The sequence below is a fragment of the Neofelis nebulosa genome, chromosome 2 (genome assembly GCF_028018385.1).
Source record: "Neofelis nebulosa isolate mNeoNeb1 chromosome 2, mNeoNeb1.pri, whole genome shotgun sequence".
NCBI classification, from domain to species: domain Eukaryota; kingdom Metazoa; phylum Chordata; class Mammalia; order Carnivora; family Felidae; genus Neofelis; species Neofelis nebulosa.
In genome coordinates this window covers 203,470,884-203,490,904 of record NC_080783.1, presented here as the reverse complement: position 1 = coordinate 203,490,904, position 20,021 = coordinate 203,470,884, and the positions used below count along the sequence as shown (strand labels likewise).

Genomic DNA, 20,021 nt, shown 5'->3' with positions numbered 1-20,021 from the left:
TTCCCCTCCCCCTCCGCGCCGCCCCCTCCGCCCCAGTCTCCGCATGCGCGACCGAGCCCCGGGGGGCGGTGCTGCTTCATCCGGGTACCCGGCGGCGGGTGGCTGTTTTGTTTTCTTGGCTGCAAACTAGGGGAAAGTGAGGCGGCCGCGCGCGGCGTGACACCTGGCTCGGGACTCACTGCACTGGTGGAGCTGGCCGTAAGTGCCGGGCGGGAGTGGGGGAGGGGGTCGCCGCCACAGGCCGGAGAGGGCTCGGGCCCCGGGCCGTCTGCCCGGCCGGTGCCGACCGAGTCATCGCCTCCACCCTCTGGGAGGCTGCGGGCTCGGGTTGTGCCTCCCTGGACCCTTCCCGGACGCTTCCTCCGTCCGGCTGCCGGACCGCGCCCCTCCCCGGGACGTCGCGGGGTCCCTGCGGCGTCTCCGTGGTCCCCTCCTTTAGGGTTGGAGAAACAGCCCCCGAAAGGGAGTGTCACCGGCGGGTTCACGCGGCAGGGGGTGGCCGAGCCAGAACGAGTTCCCACATCCTTCCAGCCCGTGTCCGCTGCGGACCGAGAATCCCGAGCCTGGGGGCGGGGTTTGTGCGGCAGTGTGACGGTAATAAACTTGAGAAAAGTGGACTCGGAAGGGCTCGGGGCGGGGACATTGAGACGAACCGAAACTAACACAAACTGGATTGCTCTTCCTCCCAGGGAAAAACAAAGGTGAATGGTCAAAACTGGGCTTGTCTTAAAAAAATATTAGTATTGGTTACACTCTCAGTTTTTAATATTTAATGCTTAAAAGGGATGTTACGATTGGACTCATTGCTCTTTTTTAGAATGTCATGTTTTTGGACAATCAGGATTGCTGGCTACAAGAGTAGTTGAACAGATGGGTTCAGAGTCGCCGTAGGAGTTTGGGTGTGTCTTGATAATTAGCAAGTTATACGTAATTCAGGCTTTTTCATGCTCTGAAATAGAGATAATCCGGATGGGTTTTAGGCCAGGTCTGCCTAGGTCTGCTCGCAGGAATGGTTTTATGTAATTTGTTAGGTCGGGATTCATCACAGCGGATGTTTTCGTGTCTGAATTAGTATTAACTTCAATTTTGTGCTTTCTTTTGGCTGGAAAACATCTGTTAGAATCAGAAACAGATATTAACATGAAATTGGTGTTCTTTACTGGAAGTGACACTAAAACAAAGGGTTGGAGAAGGAAAAAATAATGAAGTGAAAGGACGGGATGTGAGTAGAAGACCTGTAGGGCAGTGTTTAACTTCTTAATCTGAGTAGAAACACATGTCCTATGATAAAATGTGAAAATTTTACAAGTATTTTTGAAATAATAATTTACAACTATTATTTGAAATAATACAAGTATTTTTTCATCTAACTGCATGCTTTACCTCAGCCAAAGTCTATCATTGTCTCTCCATTATGTTAGTGCCCCTGGATTGTAAATGTTAAAATCACATAATAACTTAGTTTGGAATGAAAATTAATCATTGTTATAAGAATTTTCAATATTTGGATACCCACCTTTGTTCCTAGTTCTTAAATATACCAAAACCATCTTTTAAATTAAAAAAAATAAGGTAAATGAATCTAAATTTTGTTTTCCAAAGTTATGATGTGGAAATTCATCAAAAATTCAATATTCTGAAGAAGCATATGTAGCCAAAATAAAGTCTTTCACTTTCAGTTATCCCTGAACCGTTAATTATCTTCTAGGAACAGAAGTCATGTTTGAAGCAAGTAAATAGAAGTACTTTATTTAGTTGATTTTTCTGTTTGTTTTTTTAAGTGACTTGAAAAAAATGTCTGGATTTCTAGAAGGCTTGAGATGCTCAGAATGCATTGACTGGGGGGAAAAGCGCAATACTATTGCTTCCATTGCTGCTGGTGTCCTAGTAAGTGTCATTGGTAATTTGGCCATTCGTTATTTTGTTTGTTTTTGTGTGTTTTGAATTCTGTATGAGGTTTTTAAATATGTACTATTGATTTTATCTTTGACCACTAAATTTGGTTTAACAAATGTTGATGTTTTGTTTATGCGGGGGTTGAGTTATTCCATTTTAAGAGTTGACCTTATGGTTTGATATTGATTAGTAGAATGGTTGGTTTTCTTTAAATGCATGGTATATAAGACAGTAATGGTTTCTACATTTATTCATTATATGAGTTATGCCTCCTTTTTGTCAGTACATTAAGTAACCAGAAAGTGTTTAAGAAACAGGTCAAAACCAGTGGAGAGAGATGGTTGCACTTTTTCATAATCCAGAGTTAACTTTCTTCTCAATCTCATTGAAAAACAAAAACCAAACAGGAAACTCGTTAAAGTGTATTGCCGAGAAGTAATCTATAGTGTAAAATTTTTATTTACATTGCAAATCCCTCAAGGCATCTGATATTTGTGTTTTATGCTCTTATGTGGTCATGTGCTCTAAATAATGGATTTTAAATAAACAAACAAAAATCTAAGTTTACGGACTCCTGGCTGGCTCAGTCAGTGGAGCATGTGACTGTTGGTCTCAGGGTTTAAGTTCAGGCCCCACACTGGGTGTTAAGATTACTTAAAAATAAATCTTGAAAAAAGAAAATCCGAGTTCAAATATCTCCTCTTTGCCTAGTCTCTGACATTTATAATTTATGAAAAATGATTACCCTATATTTTTCCAAAGTAACAGTAAAGTATAAAACTACTATAGAGGGGCACCTGGCTGGCTTAGTCCGTAGAGCATGGGATTCTTGATCTCGGGGTTGTGAGTTCAAGCCCCACATTGGGCATAGAGATTACTTAAAAATAAAATCTTAAAAAAAAAAAAAACTACTGTAGAAATTCTGCTCTTACAAACATTCCCCCCCCCAAAAAAATTTACATTTTAGTTTATGAAGAAAATACCTTGAAGAAAAGCATTGAGATGAGGATAAAAAAAATGAGAGGTACTCAGGCTAGCTGGTAAAAATGTCATTAATAGAGTATGGAGCTGTCTGTAACCTGATAAAAATAATTTGATCAGCCTAAATTAGTTATTTTTAAAGACTTGCCAGAAGATGGCAGTTTCCAGAGCTAACTGGGTCATGATTGGGAATGGGGGTAGGGTACGGTGTTCGTTTCAAAACCTTCTCAGTTACTTACCAGAATTTGGTTAATATTTTACTCTTAAGTTTGTGGTTAGCTAATATTTGTGTAGTTTTGATGTTTTTCCTTATGTATTGGCCCTTGATAATATCCAGAACCAAATTCAATTAAGATAAATGATAACTTCGTGTTTAAATTGAATTTAACCTCACACGTAAAAGCATCCATACACCGCACTATAATGCATCAAAAGGAAAAGCGAACTGCGGGCCCTTACCTATCTCACGACACCAAGAGGACAGCTCAAATGCTGCCAACAATCACTATTCCCCATATTGTTTTGAATAATTTTTTTTTGTCTTCAGTGATAACATCTTTCTGGAAGCTTATAACATCAGCAACAAGCTACTCCTTCTGTCGATTGGCATGCGAATCACTTTTTTCCTTTCTCCCGCCATGAGATTATTACAACTTATTTCCAGTTCACACAATAAGATGACAGACTTTATTACAACAATATAAAATAATGACCAAAGTGGGCTTAGAAAAGAAGTTCGTGTTACGTGGTAATTGCTGGCCGACTTAAGGGTATCAAATATTTCCTCAGGGGTTAAGCCACGTGCACATTATATGCGAGAAACTGCTGGAACATTTAAGAAAATCTTGAAATTCATCCGAAGGGGTCTCTTAGATACTTTGCTTTCTTTTTAGCTAGTAAGATAGGAAGTTACGGTAATTTCTCACTAGTGTCACATTTTTTGTGTGTGTCTGCTTTAGTTTTTTACAGGCTGGTGGATTATCATAGATGCAGCTGTCATTTACCCCACCATGGAAGAATTCAACCACTCGTACCACGCCTGTGGTGTCATAGCAACCATAGCCTTCCTCATGTAAGTGTCACTGTCCACACTACTTGCGTAGATCGCCACAAAATAACAATGTCTTACATGTAGCCGAGTAGAGTTCATAGTTTTAAATGCCATCAACGTATTGGACATGGATTAAAAGTCAACTCGCAGAGGAGGACTTACAAAGAAAAGCAACCATTCTCTTTCCTCTTCTCCCTTCCACCTGTCCTCTTCCACTCCCACCCCCAGCTTCTCTCCTCTCTCCTCTTCCTTCTGTACTGCTGATGTTTGTGACTTTACGTTTAGGTCAGAAACCGTGTCCTTTGTCTAAGCGTTTGTTTATTCACTCAGCCAACAAATATTCTTTAAGCTTTTCTGTTCCAGCCTCTGCTCTAGGTATAGGAAATACAGCAGTGAATAAAACAGGAGGAAATCCATGCACTTATGGAGTTTATACTCAAATGAGCGAGGCAGAGAGTAACCAAGGAGAAATAAATTGTATATATAGCCTGTGAGATACCAGGAAGTGCTACAGAGAAGGCAGATAGATGTCAGCAAGGGTACAGAAATTTTCAGTAGAGTCAAGGAAGGCCTTATGAAGAAGGTGCTTTCATAGGAAAGACTTGAAGAAATGAAGGAGGTGATTGTGGGGCTATATGAGAGAGGCTCATTCCAGTCCTATGGAATAGCAAGGACAGAGGCTCCATGGCAAGGAGACCAGGATGGCTGGAGTAAAGGGTCAAGGTCATAAAAGCCAGAGAAAACTGAGGAGACTAAAGAGGCATGAGAACAAGGTGTGTTTCATGATTCTGCTCTTTTGCTGTTAAGAGCATTATTGGGCCAACTGGCGAACTTGAATGACGTCTGAAGAGGAGATGGTGGTAATGCATCATTGTTAGTATCCCAGTTTCGAGGCTTGTATTGTTCTCTGAAACTGTCTTGTTTGTAGGAAACACATACACATTTCTAGGGTGATGGAGCATCAGCTTGGCAACTTTCAAAATTTACTTGAACTGTACTTGACATCTTTTGTGTAAGTTTGAGATTATATGTGAAATTACTAATGCCAGAGAGCAAATGGAGATTGTTCATTTCAGAATGTGCCTGATAGTGGAGACTGACATGGCAGGGGCGTGACTGTTTGACAGAGGGCTAGAAAGTTTATTGAGATGGCTCAGCAAGGAGAAAAACAAGAGCAAAGTACCACTAACCCAAGAACATCTGCATTTTTAAAAAACACTAAGCTTGTTTGGGGCGCCTGGGTGTCTCAGTAGGTTAAGCGTCCAACTTTGGCTCAGGTCACGATCTCATGGTTGGTAGGTTCGAGCCCCCCGTTGGGCTCTGTGCTGACAGCTCAGAGCCTGGAGCCTGCTTCAGATTCTCCCTCTCTTTTTCTGTCCCTCACCTGCTTGTGCGCTCTCTCTCTCTCTCTTTTCCTCTCTAAAAAATAAGTAAAACATTTTAAAAAATTTTTATTAAAAAAAATCCTATGCGGGGCGCCTGGGTGGCGCAGTCGGTTAAGCGTCCGACTTCAGCCAGGTCACGATCTCGCGGTCCGTGAGTTCGAGCCCCGCGTCAGGCTCTGGGCTGATGGCTCGGAGCCTGGAGCCTGTTTCCGATTCTGTGTCTCCCTCTCTCTCTGCCCCTCCCCCGTTCATGCTCTGTCTCTCTCTGTCCCAAAAATAAATTAAAAAAAAAAAAAAAGTTGAAAAAAAAAAAATTAAAAAAAAAAAAATTCCTATGCTTGTTTTAAAATGTATTTATTTTGTGTACCAGATAATGTGGTTGATAATAGAGATCACTGAACATAATTATGAGTATTTTGATCATTCTAAAACTTAGATTTGAAAGAATAATTATGACTTCATATTATTATTTAAAAAATTAGGGTTCACATAGTCAACACATTTATTGGGGACCTGCTATGTGCCAAGCCCTGTGCCAGGCACTGAGAATAAAAATGCGAAACAAGGTAGACACAGTCCTTGCCCTCATGAAGCTTACATTCTAGTGGTAGACACACACACATACACACACACACACACACACACACGCACGCACGAGTAGAGAGATATATAGGTATACACACAGATAATAGTGTGTATAAAATTTTATAACTTCTTAACTTGCTATACTGTTAACATTGTCCTGTGATGTTTAAATTTTTGAACAATTACTTCTAAAGAAAGCCAGGTTATCTCGATTTAGAGTGGTTCTCTGTGAAAGTTAACGAAAGATTTCCTGTTTGGAATGTGTATCAGGGGCTAAAAAAAAACTCCAACATTTTACCACGTGAATCCCTTTGATAATGTCTTCCGAGCAAAAAGCTGTTGTTTTGCTTGAAGTAGAATTATTTCTCCAAACATTGGACCTTAGTACAGAATTATCACCAAAAAAACCCCTCATTCCTAAGCCAATTTTAAGTACTTTGGGGTTGTCTAGGGACCATGCCCTCTCTGTTTTGTCAGCATGCATGTTACAGGTGGCGTTTGCACAAATGGAAAGCTAGATAGAACCAAAGCTAAAGATGGTTCCATGTTAGCAAGATCATTTTGAGGATTTCACTCTCAAACTTTAACAAATGAGACATAATTTTGAAAATGTCGCTCTCAAATGTTAGTAAGCATCAGAATCACCTGAAGGACTTGTGAAAACTCAAATTGCTGGGCCCCTTGCCCAGAGTTTCTGCCTCAGTAAGTCTAGGGTGGGGCTGGGGAATTTTCTCTGTAATCAGTTCCCGGGTGATGTTAATTCTGCTGGTCTGGCGGCTGTCACCACTGCTTAGACGGTATCTGCTTCAAGGGACTTGCTTACGTTTACATGAGCCCATTGCTCAAGACTCATGAGGCCTCACCTTGCATTTGAGGCACTCTAGCTTATCGGCTCTGGTGATTTGATGTCGTGGGTAGTTTCCTCTTGGAGTCAAAGACCGTGATATCTTGGCTTTATTTTATTCACACAGGATTAATGCAGTATCAAATGGACAAGTCCGAGGTGATAGTTACAGTGAAGGTTGCCTGGGTCAAACAGGTAAATAGGTGTAAACGACATCTTACCGTATACATCCTTAAAAGTGAGAATTCTACCTGGAAGGACCACCCGTCTAACCCCTTCACCTCAGAAATAGGATGGAGGCCTGTCTAGAACAGAGGCTATAGGTTTCAAGGCATAAGGTACAAGTCACATTTAATCGAAGTCGGCTGTATTGTATAGTGTACACAGTCTTGAGTATATAACCCCATGCAATAATACGTACCATGGACGGTAAAAGACAATAGCTAATAAAAGAATCCATGTGCAAGATAGAACTTCTGGTACTTTAAGCTATACCATATAAATTATTTTCTTCTCTTTTTTGCCAGCCTTACTTGATTGGATTGGCATTTTTGAAATAGTTTAGAATCATAGTATTTGGGGTGTGTTTTGAAATACACAACATAAAATGTACCATCTTGACCATTTTTAAATGTACAGTTCAGTAGTCGTGAACGCATTCACATCATTGTGTAACCAACGTCCAGAACTCTTTGCATCTTGCAGAACGGAGTAGAGTAATAGAATTTTGGTGCTTAGGTTCACCCACTCCCTTCCCTCCCCACTGAGACTCCTGGGCCGCGCACCCAAGGGAGGCCAAATTCAGCATGTGTGTGGGTCGGCTTCCTCGAGAGTCCAGTATACGCAAAGACATGGGGGGCACATTTAGTAAGCACTTTAAATGGTAAACAAAATATTACATCCATACAAAAAGGAAACCTACAAATAAATACATTTAGGCAAAATTCAGGTGACTTTTTTTCTTTTTCTTTTTTTAATGAAACAGGAGAAGCTGCAGGAGTCAGCTCCGATCTACACTCTCAGACTCTCTGGTTCACTGTCTCTGCAGATGAACTTAAGTAGCAGAGATACAGGAGCCCTGACTGCCATAACCGTGAACTGTAAACGAACAGACAGATGTTAGCGGCCAGCGCTGATGCTGCTAAGCCAGTGATAGCTAGAGCCAGGACTAGAATGTGGCCCTCGCATCTCTGACTAACGTTGGTTAGCTAGCACAGCTCGGGGGGCCAGAGTCCGTTGTATTTAATACCATATCTAAAACTGTCAGCTTATTATTTTCATAATTCTCTTATGTTTTGGAGATGAAATCAGAAAGTAAATACAGCATTCTATTTGCTTTGGTGTATGGAAGAGGGCAGTGTTTTTATTAAAATGTATTCGTGCCAATTAAAGTCATGTCAGTTCATCTAAGGGCTGTTTATTTTATAGCAAATCTTCATAAATATTATATAAATGTGATTTAAACCTTGTTTGTCCTCCTCTATTAACATAATTTTAATGTAGCTTTCCTAAGCACCAGTCACAGTAAGTTTGAATTTATTTTGCTGCCTGACTTACCTATTCATCTATCACTGAATATGAATTTTTTGCTCAGTATACACATGTTATTGCCTCAAAGTTCTCTTGGAGGAGTCTAAATTTCGGAGTACAATTTCTAAAAATATATGGAGAATAAGCCTGTAAATATGAAACATATTTTGTGAGATTTTTATAGGATGGTTGAGGAGTTTTTCTCAGTATTCATATTTAAGGAGATTAATTATAGGCACTTAGAATACAGACCAGCCAACAGGAAGAAGGCCAACGTCTGCACTGATGCAAGATACTCAGCACATCTTTCATTCTTATTTTAGATTTTAAATGGCAATGATACATTTTTTCTGTTTTGGTTTTTGCTTTCCTTTTGAAAAGTTGATTGAACTGACTGCTGCCACATGAGAAACAATTCTGGTAAAATGTTATTTCTTTTAAGGTGCTCGCATCTGGCTGTTCATTGGTTTCATGCTGGCCTTTGGATCTCTGATTGCATCTATGTGGATTCTCTTTGGAGGTTATGTTGCTAAAGGTAAGAGAAAATAGTTTACATTTTACTTCAGTGGATTACTGAAGTTGTGCATTAAAGTTGGTTATTTAGTTTGTTTATTTTGAGAGAGAGTGAGCGTGCACGGGGGAGGGGCAGAGAGCAAGGGAGAGAGAATCCGAAGCAGGCTCTGTGTTGTCAGCTTGGAGCCGGACCCAGGGCTCAGTCTCACAGACCATGAGATGTAAGATCATGACCTGAGTCAAAACCAAGAGTTGGACGCTTAACCGACTGAGCCACCTAAGCGCCTCAAAAGTTGGTTTTTTTATTTTTATTTATTTTTTTGTAAGTTTATTTATTCCGAGAGAGAGAGAGAGACAGAGAGACATAGAACAAGCTGGGGAGGGGCAGAGAGAGAGAGAAATACAGAGGATCCAAAGCGGGCTCTGTCCTGACAACAGAGAGCCCAATGTGGGGCTCGAACTCATGAACCAGAAGATCATGACCTGGCCGAAGTTGGAGGCTTAACCGACTGAGCCACCTGGACATCCCACGTTATTTTAGAATAAAGCTTTTTTTTTTTTTTTTTTTTTATTATCTAGATGGGTCAGCTACTAGCATTTATGCCTGGGAACTCCCTTCACCCTATCAGTATTTTGTTCGTTTGGTATGTTTTTGGTATTCCTTTCTTCTGGTTTTTTTTTTTCCCTTCGAATAGAGCCTAGAAGTAATGGGACACAGCTCCAAACCTTGCTTCTCGTTGGCTTCCAAAAACCTCAAAAGCAGAATATATATGTTCTCAAGCTATTTGGCAAGTTTTGACTTGATGAATGATATCTATGCAAAGCTCTAACATCCTATAATTAAAATTTATTGAGGTTAGCCTCCCTGGTACTATGACATCATCTCCTTCTAGATAGAAAGTAAATGAGCACTTAATATGCAAGTATCAGGCCACTTTAAAGCAAGGCCTACAGGAAAAGGCCTGCTCTTAGATCCCTGGTTGAAATCTTACCTTGAGGGACCCCGGAAAAATACAAAAATCCCTTAATGTTCCAAGTAAAATTGACTATGCTTCTCACAGTAAAAATATGGTATTAATGATTTGCAAAAACTGGACCAGCAGAGATCTAAACTAGCCCATATTTTAACCCTTTATTTCTTTGAACAAAATGTAATTCTTGGATTAAAATCGTGGGTTTCCTGAATTTTTAGGAAGATCTTTTAAGTCTTATAGACAGGAATGATAGTCTTTTTTAAATATGTATGTTTTTTGTTGCTCATGTAAGTTATTACTCAAACCATGTTACCAAAAATGTAGAAAAGAAAAAAAACAAGTATAGCAGACTATAATAACGTGCTGCTCTGAAATGTTTTGGTGTATTTCCTTTGGTCTCTTCTTTTGTGTTTTTGTGTAGTTATAATCATACTATAAATAAAGTTTCGAACACAGGTTTCTGCATTTTACATGATAACTTAAGTAGTTCTCTTGCTGCTACAAAATCTTTTATCACCATATTTTAAAAACAAAAATGTTACTTTTTTATCTGCATTCCATAATACTTGTTTATTGTAGAATACTGAAAACATAAAAGAGCTCAAAGAAGTAAATAATATTATTTGTAATTCTTCTTTCCTGGATATAGCTGTTATTAATACAGAGCCCCTTTTTGTAGGAAAGTGTTTATCTCCTAGAGTTTTTAGTGATTTTTTTTTTCCTAAAGGCTTCTGGAGTCAAGTTATGCTTTGAGAATTATTATCAGGAGATGTGTAATTTTATAAGTTGCCTTTCTGTAGGATCTTTATGAGCCATTGTTACCACTAATATGGAATATTTAACGTGGCCTTGTAGTAGTGAAGGCCTATGCAAACCAGCTGTTACGGTAATCAGATTAAGTTAAAACTATTCTGAGAAAAAGTTGATAATTTATCTATTCATCACACCTTGGCTCCAGTAGTAGAAACTTAGGAGAATTTCAGCTTCAGTCTGGGATAAATTGGAACAAATGTTCCCCTGGCAGTCACTAGTGGCTACTCTGTCCCTCCAGATGTTTAGGCCAAAAACTGGGAGATTAAGGCCTGTCAAAGATGATACCTCTTGTTCTCTCTCACCCCACATTCAGTCCATCAGCAAATCCTATTGATTCTGCTGTTAAAATATATCCTGAATGCCACCACTTTATTTTTATGGATTTTATTTTTAAGTAATCTCTACACCCAGTGTAGGGCTTGAACCCACCACCCCGAGAAGAAGAGTCGCACGCTCTACTGACTGAGCCGGCCAGGCGCCCCCTGAATCCCACCACTTTTTACCATCTCCATTACTGCCACCCTCATTCAGTCCCTTGTAGTCCCTTGTCCGACTTCCTGAAATAGCTTCCGCTTTGGTCTCTGTTTCTCCCCTTACCCTTTTACTCTCCCATCCCCTCAGCACAGCAGCCAGAGGAATCCTCTTAAAATATGTCAGCTCATGTTACTTTTCTGCTCAGACCCTCCATTGGCTTCTCATCTCCCTCAGAATGAAAACCAGAGCCCTCACCATGACTGCAGAGCCCTACAGGCTCTTCACACACACACACACGCACACACGCACGCCCAGTTCACCCCTCGTACTTTTCTGATCTGTCTCCTGCTTTTCTCTCTTTTGCACACATGACCATTCCTCTCATGTGCCCGTATGTTCCCACCTCCAGGTGTTTGTGCCCTCTGTTCTGCTGCTTCTGCACGGTCCCTACCCTCACATCCCCCCTGACCTTATGCCAGTGTCACCTTCTTGTGAGCTCTTCCTGGCCACCTGTATAAAATACCATCATTCAAGGGGCAGCCGGGGGCACCTGGGTGGCTCAGTTGGTCAAGTGTCCAACTCTTGATTTTGGCTCTACTCCTGATCTCACAGTTTGTGGGATCAAGCCCCACATCGGGCTCTGTGTGGACAGCAGGGAGCCTGCTTGGGATTCTCTCTCTCCCTCTCCCTCTGCCCCTCCCCCACTCATGTGCTCTCTCCCTCTCAAAATAAAAAAAATAAACATTTTTTTTAAATGTCATCATCCACTACACTTCTCTTACCTTTTCCCACTTCATTTGTTTCTCCTTATTTTCTACATTGTTTAGCTTCATGAAGATGAAAAATATTTTGCCTGTTTTATTTACTGCCATATTCTCAGCACATAACGATGCTGAACATAATATGCATTTGCTAAATATTTGTTAATTGGAGGAATCACTTACTAAACCAGTGCTAGACTCTGTCACACGTATTACATCATTTAATAAATACTCAAACCAACCAGGGTTACTAGAAAATTTAATTATGTAAGGCAGGAAAACCGCTGTTCACCAGTATATCAGAAACTAAATGTTTGTTGGGGCGCCTGGGTGGCGCAGTCAGTTAAGCGTCCGACTTCAGCCAGGTCACGATCTCGCGGTCCATGAGTTCGAGCCCCGCGTCAGGCTCTGGGCTGATGGCTCGGAGCCTGGAGCCTGTTTCCGATTCTGTGTCTCCCTCTCTCTCTGCCCCTCCCCCGTTCATGCTCTGTCTCTCTCTGTCCCAAAAATAAATTAAAAAAAACGTTGAAAAAAAAATTTTTTTTTAAAAATAAAATAAAAAAAAAAAGAAACTAAATGTTTGCAACTATTTTTACAGAAAAAGCCATCGTATATCCTGGAATTGCTGTATTTTTCCAAAATGCCTTCATCTTTTTTGGGTAAGTTTCTTTTGCATTCTTCATCCTATTTCCTTAATTCTTTTTTTATAATTGTTTCTTTTAAGTCACTTACTATATTTAGTTGCTTAAATTTACCCTGTCCAGTGCCCCTCCCCCATGCTATGTCATAACATGTAAAGAATGAGGCTGAGAAAGATATTTTAATACGTGAGTTGGTTCGTTGCCAACCTTGGGAACATACACTGGTTTTTTAAACTGCAACCATGTCCCCTTTAATGAAGAACTATGATTTGTGTAGATTTAGTTATGTAACACTGACTATGTTCATTTTATTTTATTCTTTATTATTTGCCTATGTTTCTTTTCTTTAAAAAGAGTGTTTACATTCTCTTTTTCCAATAAAATATATATATATATATAATAGAATTTAGAATAAAATTTAGAATAGAATTTAGTGATTCATCACTTCCATATAACACCCAGTGCTCATCCTGACAGGTGCCCTCCTTAATAACCCATCGCCCATTTAGCCCATCCCCCCACCCAACACCCCTCCAGCAACCCTCAGTTTGTTCTCTGTATTTAAGAGTCTCTTATGGTTTGTCTCCCTCTCTGTTGTTACATTATTTTTGCTTCCCTTACCTTATGTTTATCTGTTTTGTATCTTAAAGTCCTCATGTGAGTGAAGTCATGATATTTGTCTTTCTCTGACTCATTTCGCTTAACATAAAACCCTCCAGTTCCATCCGCGTAGTTGCCAATGGCAAAATTTCATTCTTTTTGATTGCCGAGTAATACTCCATTGTATATGTATATATACACCACATCTTCTTTCTCCATTCATCAGGACGATGTTCATGTTAAATCTGTATCTCTAACAGTTGCTTTCAGTGAAAGCCTGCTTAAAACCCTTTCTCCTTACAATTTTGTTTCCGAGTGCATTTTATAGTTCTTTCTATCCTTGGTGTTACTAGAACTTATGCATGAGATTTGAGGTGTGGAGAAGTCCTAACATTCTTTATCCTTCTGATGCAATGACAAATTAAAAGATTAAAAAATCCCCTAAAAAGGGACACCTGGGTGGCTCAGTCGGTTGAGTGACTGACTTCGGCTCAGGTCATGATCTCACAGCTCGTGAGCTCGAGCCCTGTGTCGGGTTCTGTGCTGACCGCTCGGAGTCTGGAGCCTGCTTCGGATTCTATGTCTCCCTCTCTCTCTGCCCCTAACCCACTCGCATTCTGTCTCTGTCTCTCTCAAAAATAAATAAACATTTAAAAAATTTTTTAAAAATCCCCTAAAAACCTTAATACGTTTATCAATAATCTTCTTCAATGTTCACTCTTTAGGGAAACTAAGGGTCTGCCCTTTTCCCTGCCCTTAGCCTCCCCAACCCCAGCCCCACCACAGCTTCTCTTTATCTTCTGCATCAGGGATTCTTAACCATCATACCATGAGTAGGGATCTGAAGATGGGGAACCACCAGACACTTGTATATGCAAGACACTGGTGTTTCAGCTTGTTTCTGGGAAGAGATCTATGGCTTTCACCAGATATTCAAAGAAGTCCCTAATCCAAAAAAGGTTCAAACACTACTGTATGTTGTAGGACAGTCCATGGTCAGACTTTCCTTCTCTGCTCCTTCCTACCCACCCCCCCAAAAGGGGAAATCGAAGCCCCGTATCTACTTGAACCACTCGTGAAATGCTAATTGTTGCCATTCAGGAACATTCAGCAGTGATATTCAGACTTCTTCCTTCACCAGGAATTCTTGGGATTTTGTAAAATCAGTTTGGAAATAAGACAAATGTGAACTTAGGGACGCCTGAATGGCTCAGTTCATTGAGAATCAGACTTCAGCTCAGGTCATGATCTCGCAGTTCATGATTGGAGCCCCTCTCTGCTGTCATCATAGAGCCCACTTCGGATCCTCTGTCCCCCTCTCCCTGCCCCTCCCCTGCTGGTTCTCCCTCCTCCCCCCTCCCCCCAATAAATTAACTTTAAGAAAAAAAAAGTGTGAACTTAGGAGTGGCAAGAGGCACAACATCTTTGGGTCATTCTTATAAAACTAGTGGAGAAAACCCAAAGAATTTAAACAACAATAACAAAAAGTTAAGCCACTGATTTTATGTGGAAAATAATAATGACCGAAGTTCATTGAGCAATTATTATGCACGAGGCACCTTTCTTTTTTTTTTTTTAATGTTTATTTCTGAGACAGAGACAGAGCATGAGCGGGGGAGGAAGAAAGAGAGAGAGAGAGACGCACACAGAATCCAAAGCAGGCTCCCGGCTCTGAGCTGTCAGCACAGAGCCCGACGCGGGGCTCAAACTCTCAGACTGTGAGATCATGACCTGAGGCGAAGTCGGTCGCTCAACCGACTGAGCCACCCAGGTGCCCCATGAGGCACCTTTCTTAGTGTTTTACCTGTATGCTCTCAGCCAATCCCCGGCACAGCTCTGGAGGACACCCCGTCATCCCCATGTTGTATGTGAGAACAAGCACAGAGAAGGTAGGCTCCTTGTCTGAGATCGTCCGGCTAGAACTGAGGCTGACTCGAGTTCAGGCTCCAGCTCTACTGGGATGATGACATTTGAAATCTGGGGTGAATTCAGTTGGCGTTTTCTCCTTTTGCTGTCCGCAACGGGTTGTTTAGTGTTAGTTCTGTTTCCCTCCTCCCCCGTCCTTTTTGTAGAGTGTAACACTAGACTTCAAAAACGCAGCATGAGTAAACCTCATTCCTCAACGTATGAAATAAAATTTGAGGGGCGCCTGGGTGGCGCAGTCGGTTAAGCGTCCGACTTCAGCCAGGTCACGATCTCGCGGTCCGTGAGTTCGAGCCCCGCGTCAGGCTCTGGGCTGATGGCTCGGAGCCTGGAGCCTGTTTCCGATTCTGTGTCTCCCTCTCTCTCTGCCCCTCCCCCGTTCATGCTCTGTCTCTCTCTGTCCCAAAAATAAATAAATAAATAAATAAATAAATAAATAAATAAATAAATAAATAAAAAAAATTTGAGGACGTTTGTTATTTTGTAGGGTAGTGTAGCATGCTTATGAGAAAGACAGCGTTGATAGGATTTCTTGTCATTTCAAGCTGCGGTGCTGAGGCTTGGGCATGTGTAAGGAAGGACCAAGCACCCTGAGCTCGCTACTCCCCTATGTCCCCAGGGGTAGAGGTGCCCCGAGAACTAAGTACCCCACAACTTCAGCCAAAGGAAGGTAGCGTAAGGGTGCGTAAGAAAAGCTTCCTAGGGAGGGGATTTACTGAGAACCAGCCAGGGAGGGGCAAACAGCAGCCTTCTTTATCATTATTTACTCTGGCAGTGATAAAGGATGAAACAGGTTCCACGCTGAGAAGCTGCTGGTGGCAGAGAAGTCACTCTGTCACAGCACGGAGGAACAGAGGATTGAGGGGGAAGACTTTCGGGAAATGTGGATCTCTTCCAATGAGAGAAGAAACACTAAGTTCATACGGCAGTTTTCATACGTCACAAAACCTTGGAAACCAGTCATCGACTCGTCCCAAATTACGATAAATTCCTTTTGTATGCAACAAGTTTGGTTAGTTTCTCATTTGGTCCTGTTGTCCCTATGAAGTCTGAAAAGGAATTCGGGTTTTTGAAAATACTGTAAGCAAAGTGAAATCAAATTCAGCAAATAGGCACTGCTACTAGGATAGTTGTAGCTGATTGCCTACCATTCTGATTCGTAACAGAACAATACTCAGCAACAGCTGAGAAGTTACGGTTTCAGAAATCAGACACAGATGTCAGTACCAAAGGTGACCATCTGACAGTGTAGGAGGGACTGGCTTTTGCCCAAGAAACTCTTCAGATTACAATTTACATCTGCTGGGTAGTATTCTGAAGTGTGTCGCATTCAGGCTCTCTGGAGGGTGGAGGCGTCCTTCATCCTAACCAGAAGATAGAGACCAGATCGCTTTTTGGAGCATTTAGGAAATCCTTTATAAAGAGAAATTCGCATACTTGCGCGAGTGTATAGACCGTTTCCTGGTTGCATTTTTGTTTTCATCAAAAGACGCTCAAGTGTTTATTTTTCTAAGGGTAAACTGATCATTAGGATTGTAGGCTTAACCTTAAGTATACACTGGTAACTGGGAAACAGATGAGAAAACAAAATGAAAACCTCCATATGCCACTGGCGTCTGCTTCCGTCTTCAGTTTCGCCCTCACGCTGGCCCCCCACATCCAAGGCCCAGTGAACCTGCCTCTGAATTGTCTTAAACTTGTTCCCTTGTTGTCCGTTTCTCCTGTTCGGTCACCACCATCCCGTCCTGAGCAGTTCACATCCCTGCTTGGTTCCTCCCTTGAATCCAGTTTTCCTGTGTCACTTTTCCTTCTAAAAACATGGCTCTAATCCTGTCATTTCCCTTGTTAACATTTTTCAAAACTTGGAGCTGTCTCCAGAAGAACTCCACACTAGCGGCCATCCCGCAAGATTCTGTCCACAGTTGTGTCTTGTTTATCCTGTGCGGTATTTTCTGTTTTATTGAGCCGACGGTTCAGAATCAAGAGATTTTTACATCAAAATCTGAATTTTTGGCTTTTCTTCAAAAACTGGAAGATCTGACGATCCTGAGCCTCGCATGGCAACCATCAGCTGGAGGCGGATAGTTGTTCCTTTCAAGTAGGGGACGCAGCTCAGCATAACCCCATTTCAGAAATCGGCCGAGAGGGGGGTCAGTTGCCCCCTGGAGTAGAGCGCACAGGCTGGCGCTGCCCTCTTGACTCACTTAAGAGTCGGAAAGCCCCTGTGGGCAGTTTGCCACCCTGGTCAATTGGCTTACCAAATCCTGGCCACCTCCATTCCCTCTCTTTCTTACCCCTTAAGCTCTAATCTAGCTGTACTGGACTCTTCCTGTTCTGCACCTCGGACACCTTTATGTGTATCTACAGATCTAGACCTAGACAGGTATCTTCTTATGTGTGTAATTGCCCTGTTGCCCCTCTGAAGTTGAAACCTTGAAGAGAGCTGTAGATAGCTCCCCCCCAAACCCTGGATTGTACGTTCTGTGTGTGCGTGTTCCTGACGCCACGGTCTCCTGGGCTTTTCCTCGTGGGCTCTTCCCGAGGCCCCGTGGGCTTTTCTTCCTCTTTGCCTTTTGATCTACTGTTTCCTCTCCTGAAACCTCCTCCTTCATCAAACTAGCTTCTGTCCCTGCAAATCTCCCATTCAGACTCCTGCTTGCCCCTCAAAGCCCATCTCAAATATTACTGCCCCTGTGACTCCTTTTCTAACACATTCAGGCTGAATAAATTCTATAGGCTTCTGTGCTCCCTCAACATGTGGTATAAATACCTCCTCCCCCTTCCTCACCTCTCTCGCCATTACCACGCTGTGTCATCAAGAACGTGAACAACTTGGGGCGCCTGGGTGGCGCAGTCGGTTAAGCGTCCGACTTCAGCCAGGTCACGATCTCGCGGTCCGTGAGTTCGAGCCCCGCGTCGGGCTCTGTGCTGACGGCTCGGAGCCTGGAGCCTGTTTCCGATTCTGTGTCTCCCTCTCTCTCTGCCCCTCCCCCGTTCATGCTCTGTCTCTCTCTGTCCCAAAAATAAATAAATAGATAAATTAATTAATTTTAAAAAAACGTTGAAAAAAAAAGAACGTGAACAACTTGAGGGCAGGGACCCTGCATCTTGCTCATCTTTGTAGCCCTAGCGTCTAACACATCTACATTCAAGAAAGGTTTGTGGATTGAATATGATAGTATGGTTACCTACTAAACTCTGGTTAACTTTTTAAGGGTGACCTACGTCTTCAGCCCCTGGAAGCTAAGGCAGTGGTGGAGTTGGTGGGTAACCGCACATGATCAGTGTCTATTCTGATACGTTCCATGGCTTTTTTCATACGACTCGGCAGGTCTTTGTTGCCAGTTTCCCACCATTTTCCAAATCTCACATACTCATTTTAGCCCCAAACTCAACTAGGTGTGATGTTTCTGATTTCATTTGCAGGGGACTGGTTTTTAAGTTTGGCCGCACTGAAGACTTATGGCAGTGAAAACCTCCGATTTACTTCTGCGCAGCAGCCCTGCATGGGTTTTTTACTTCTCACTCCCAGTTTTTTGTAATGCCATTTTCTAAGCTCATTTTTGAGTGTGGTCTCAGCTTCGATTTGTGTAATACTAAAATCATGAGAACTTCCTGTGTAAGCAACAAAAATCGATTGTGGTAAGCATCAGATTTACTTATAAAATGTTGAAAATATGCCACATGAGTAACTTTAATTAAGTCTTATCATGGTATAACTTGTAAAAATCAATTACGGAAGAAATTACGGATACATCTCATATGAGCATTTGTCATATCTAAGGTCCAAAACTGTGATTCAAGTGCTCTGAAGATTTAATGTGTCTGTGTAAATGTGGCTTCTTCTGTGTCAGATGTTAAATAAGATATAAACATTTTCATGTTTTTAAATCTACACGGTGGCCAGAATTCTTTCTTGCTATGCTTTGTGTTTGGTTTCTACAGTTTTGCCAAAAATTCTGCAAACATTTCAGCGTCAGTAGCCACTGAGGGTCTCCCATGGGGGAGTGAACCTGTCGGAAGAGAAGCTCCTGATTTCAGCCACGAGGCTGCTCAGAAGTGTCCCTTCAGTACCACTGATGGGGGAGGCAGGGGTTGGCAGTCACTCAGCGATGACACATGGTCCTGGTGGGACGCTGACAGTCAGTTCGCATCCACCATTGAAGGAAAGAGGAAGAGGATAGAGACTTGACACTAGGCTTTACTCTGGCGACAGGATTTTATGTTGTTGGTTTGACAGTCATTTGGATTCCAAGTTTCATCGTATCTGTGTACTGAACCACCAACCTCAAGATAGACCCAGCAAGGTCAATTATAATTACAAACATTAACTACCGCGAATTCTCATAGTCTGTTTCTCTTTGGAACCCTATTATCTGTCAGGCTCTTCCTGAATCTTGGCAAAATGGGAATCTTTTTTTAAAGATTTACTATGGGATAAATCTAAAGATAACTATGGGATCCATGCTCTTCAGAACTACAGCTCGAAATGTTTTCTTTCATAAAACTTGCTACAGTTAGTCCTTCGTGAAACACAAAATATGTCTTAGATGATTTAAATTTGTGGTACTCTTTTCCCTACCAGCCACGTGGTCTTCTAGCACATATGGTCTGGAATATTGCCTGGGCATCCACACACACTCAAAGAAATGGCCGTGTTGTTGCCATCCCACAGCCGATCATTCACGGTGGGTTTTTAGAGAACTGGAGGGCACCTTAGAGGTTGAAGGTCCACCTTCTCTTTTTACAGATGGAGGAGCCAGACGGTGGAAACTTAAATTTCTCAAGGTCGTACATAGAACTAGTTTTGAAATCTTGAGTCGGTGTACCTCCACAATGGACCACAACATCTTCCCCTGTGCTCGGGGAATAAGAACTACTTTGTGAAACTGCTGGACTAGAAACACAGTGTCCACATTATAGGACTAAACATAAGTGAATTCTTAATTTTTCCCTGTTTTATATCATCTGCTCTGCCGATGTAGACAAGAGTTCACTGGGTAGCACAACACACTTTGTGGAGCATGAGAAAGAGTCTTAAGAATTGTCA

At 41.9% G+C, this 20,021-nt stretch overlaps 2 protein-coding genes across 2 annotated transcripts in view; one reads left to right on the top strand and one right to left on the bottom strand.

Moving 5' to 3' along the window:
- The first annotated feature begins 52 nt into the window (after positions 1–52).
- On the top strand, positions 53–18,866 carry TMEM50A (transmembrane protein 50A). The gene is made up of 7 exons (XM_058718586.1): positions 53–198; positions 1,782–1,887; positions 3,837–3,949; positions 6,870–6,937; positions 8,715–8,807; positions 12,406–12,466; positions 18,398–18,866. Exons 2-7 carry the CDS (start codon positions 1,795–1,797, stop codon positions 18,441–18,443), a joined length of 474 nt encoding a protein of 157 aa, XP_058574569.1. The 5' UTR covers positions 53–198; positions 1,782–1,794; the 3' UTR covers positions 18,444–18,866.
- The window catches only part of LOC131505256 (RH-like protein), a 57,225-nt gene continuing 38,080 nt past the window's right edge, over positions 877–20,021 (bottom strand). Inside the window, exon 10 of the mRNA XM_058718582.1 lies at positions 877–1,113. Within this exon, the coding sequence (XP_058574565.1) occupies positions 1,081–1,113 (33 nt within the window). The 3' untranslated portion in view covers positions 877–1,080. The remainder of the gene's footprint in view (positions 1,114–20,021) is intronic.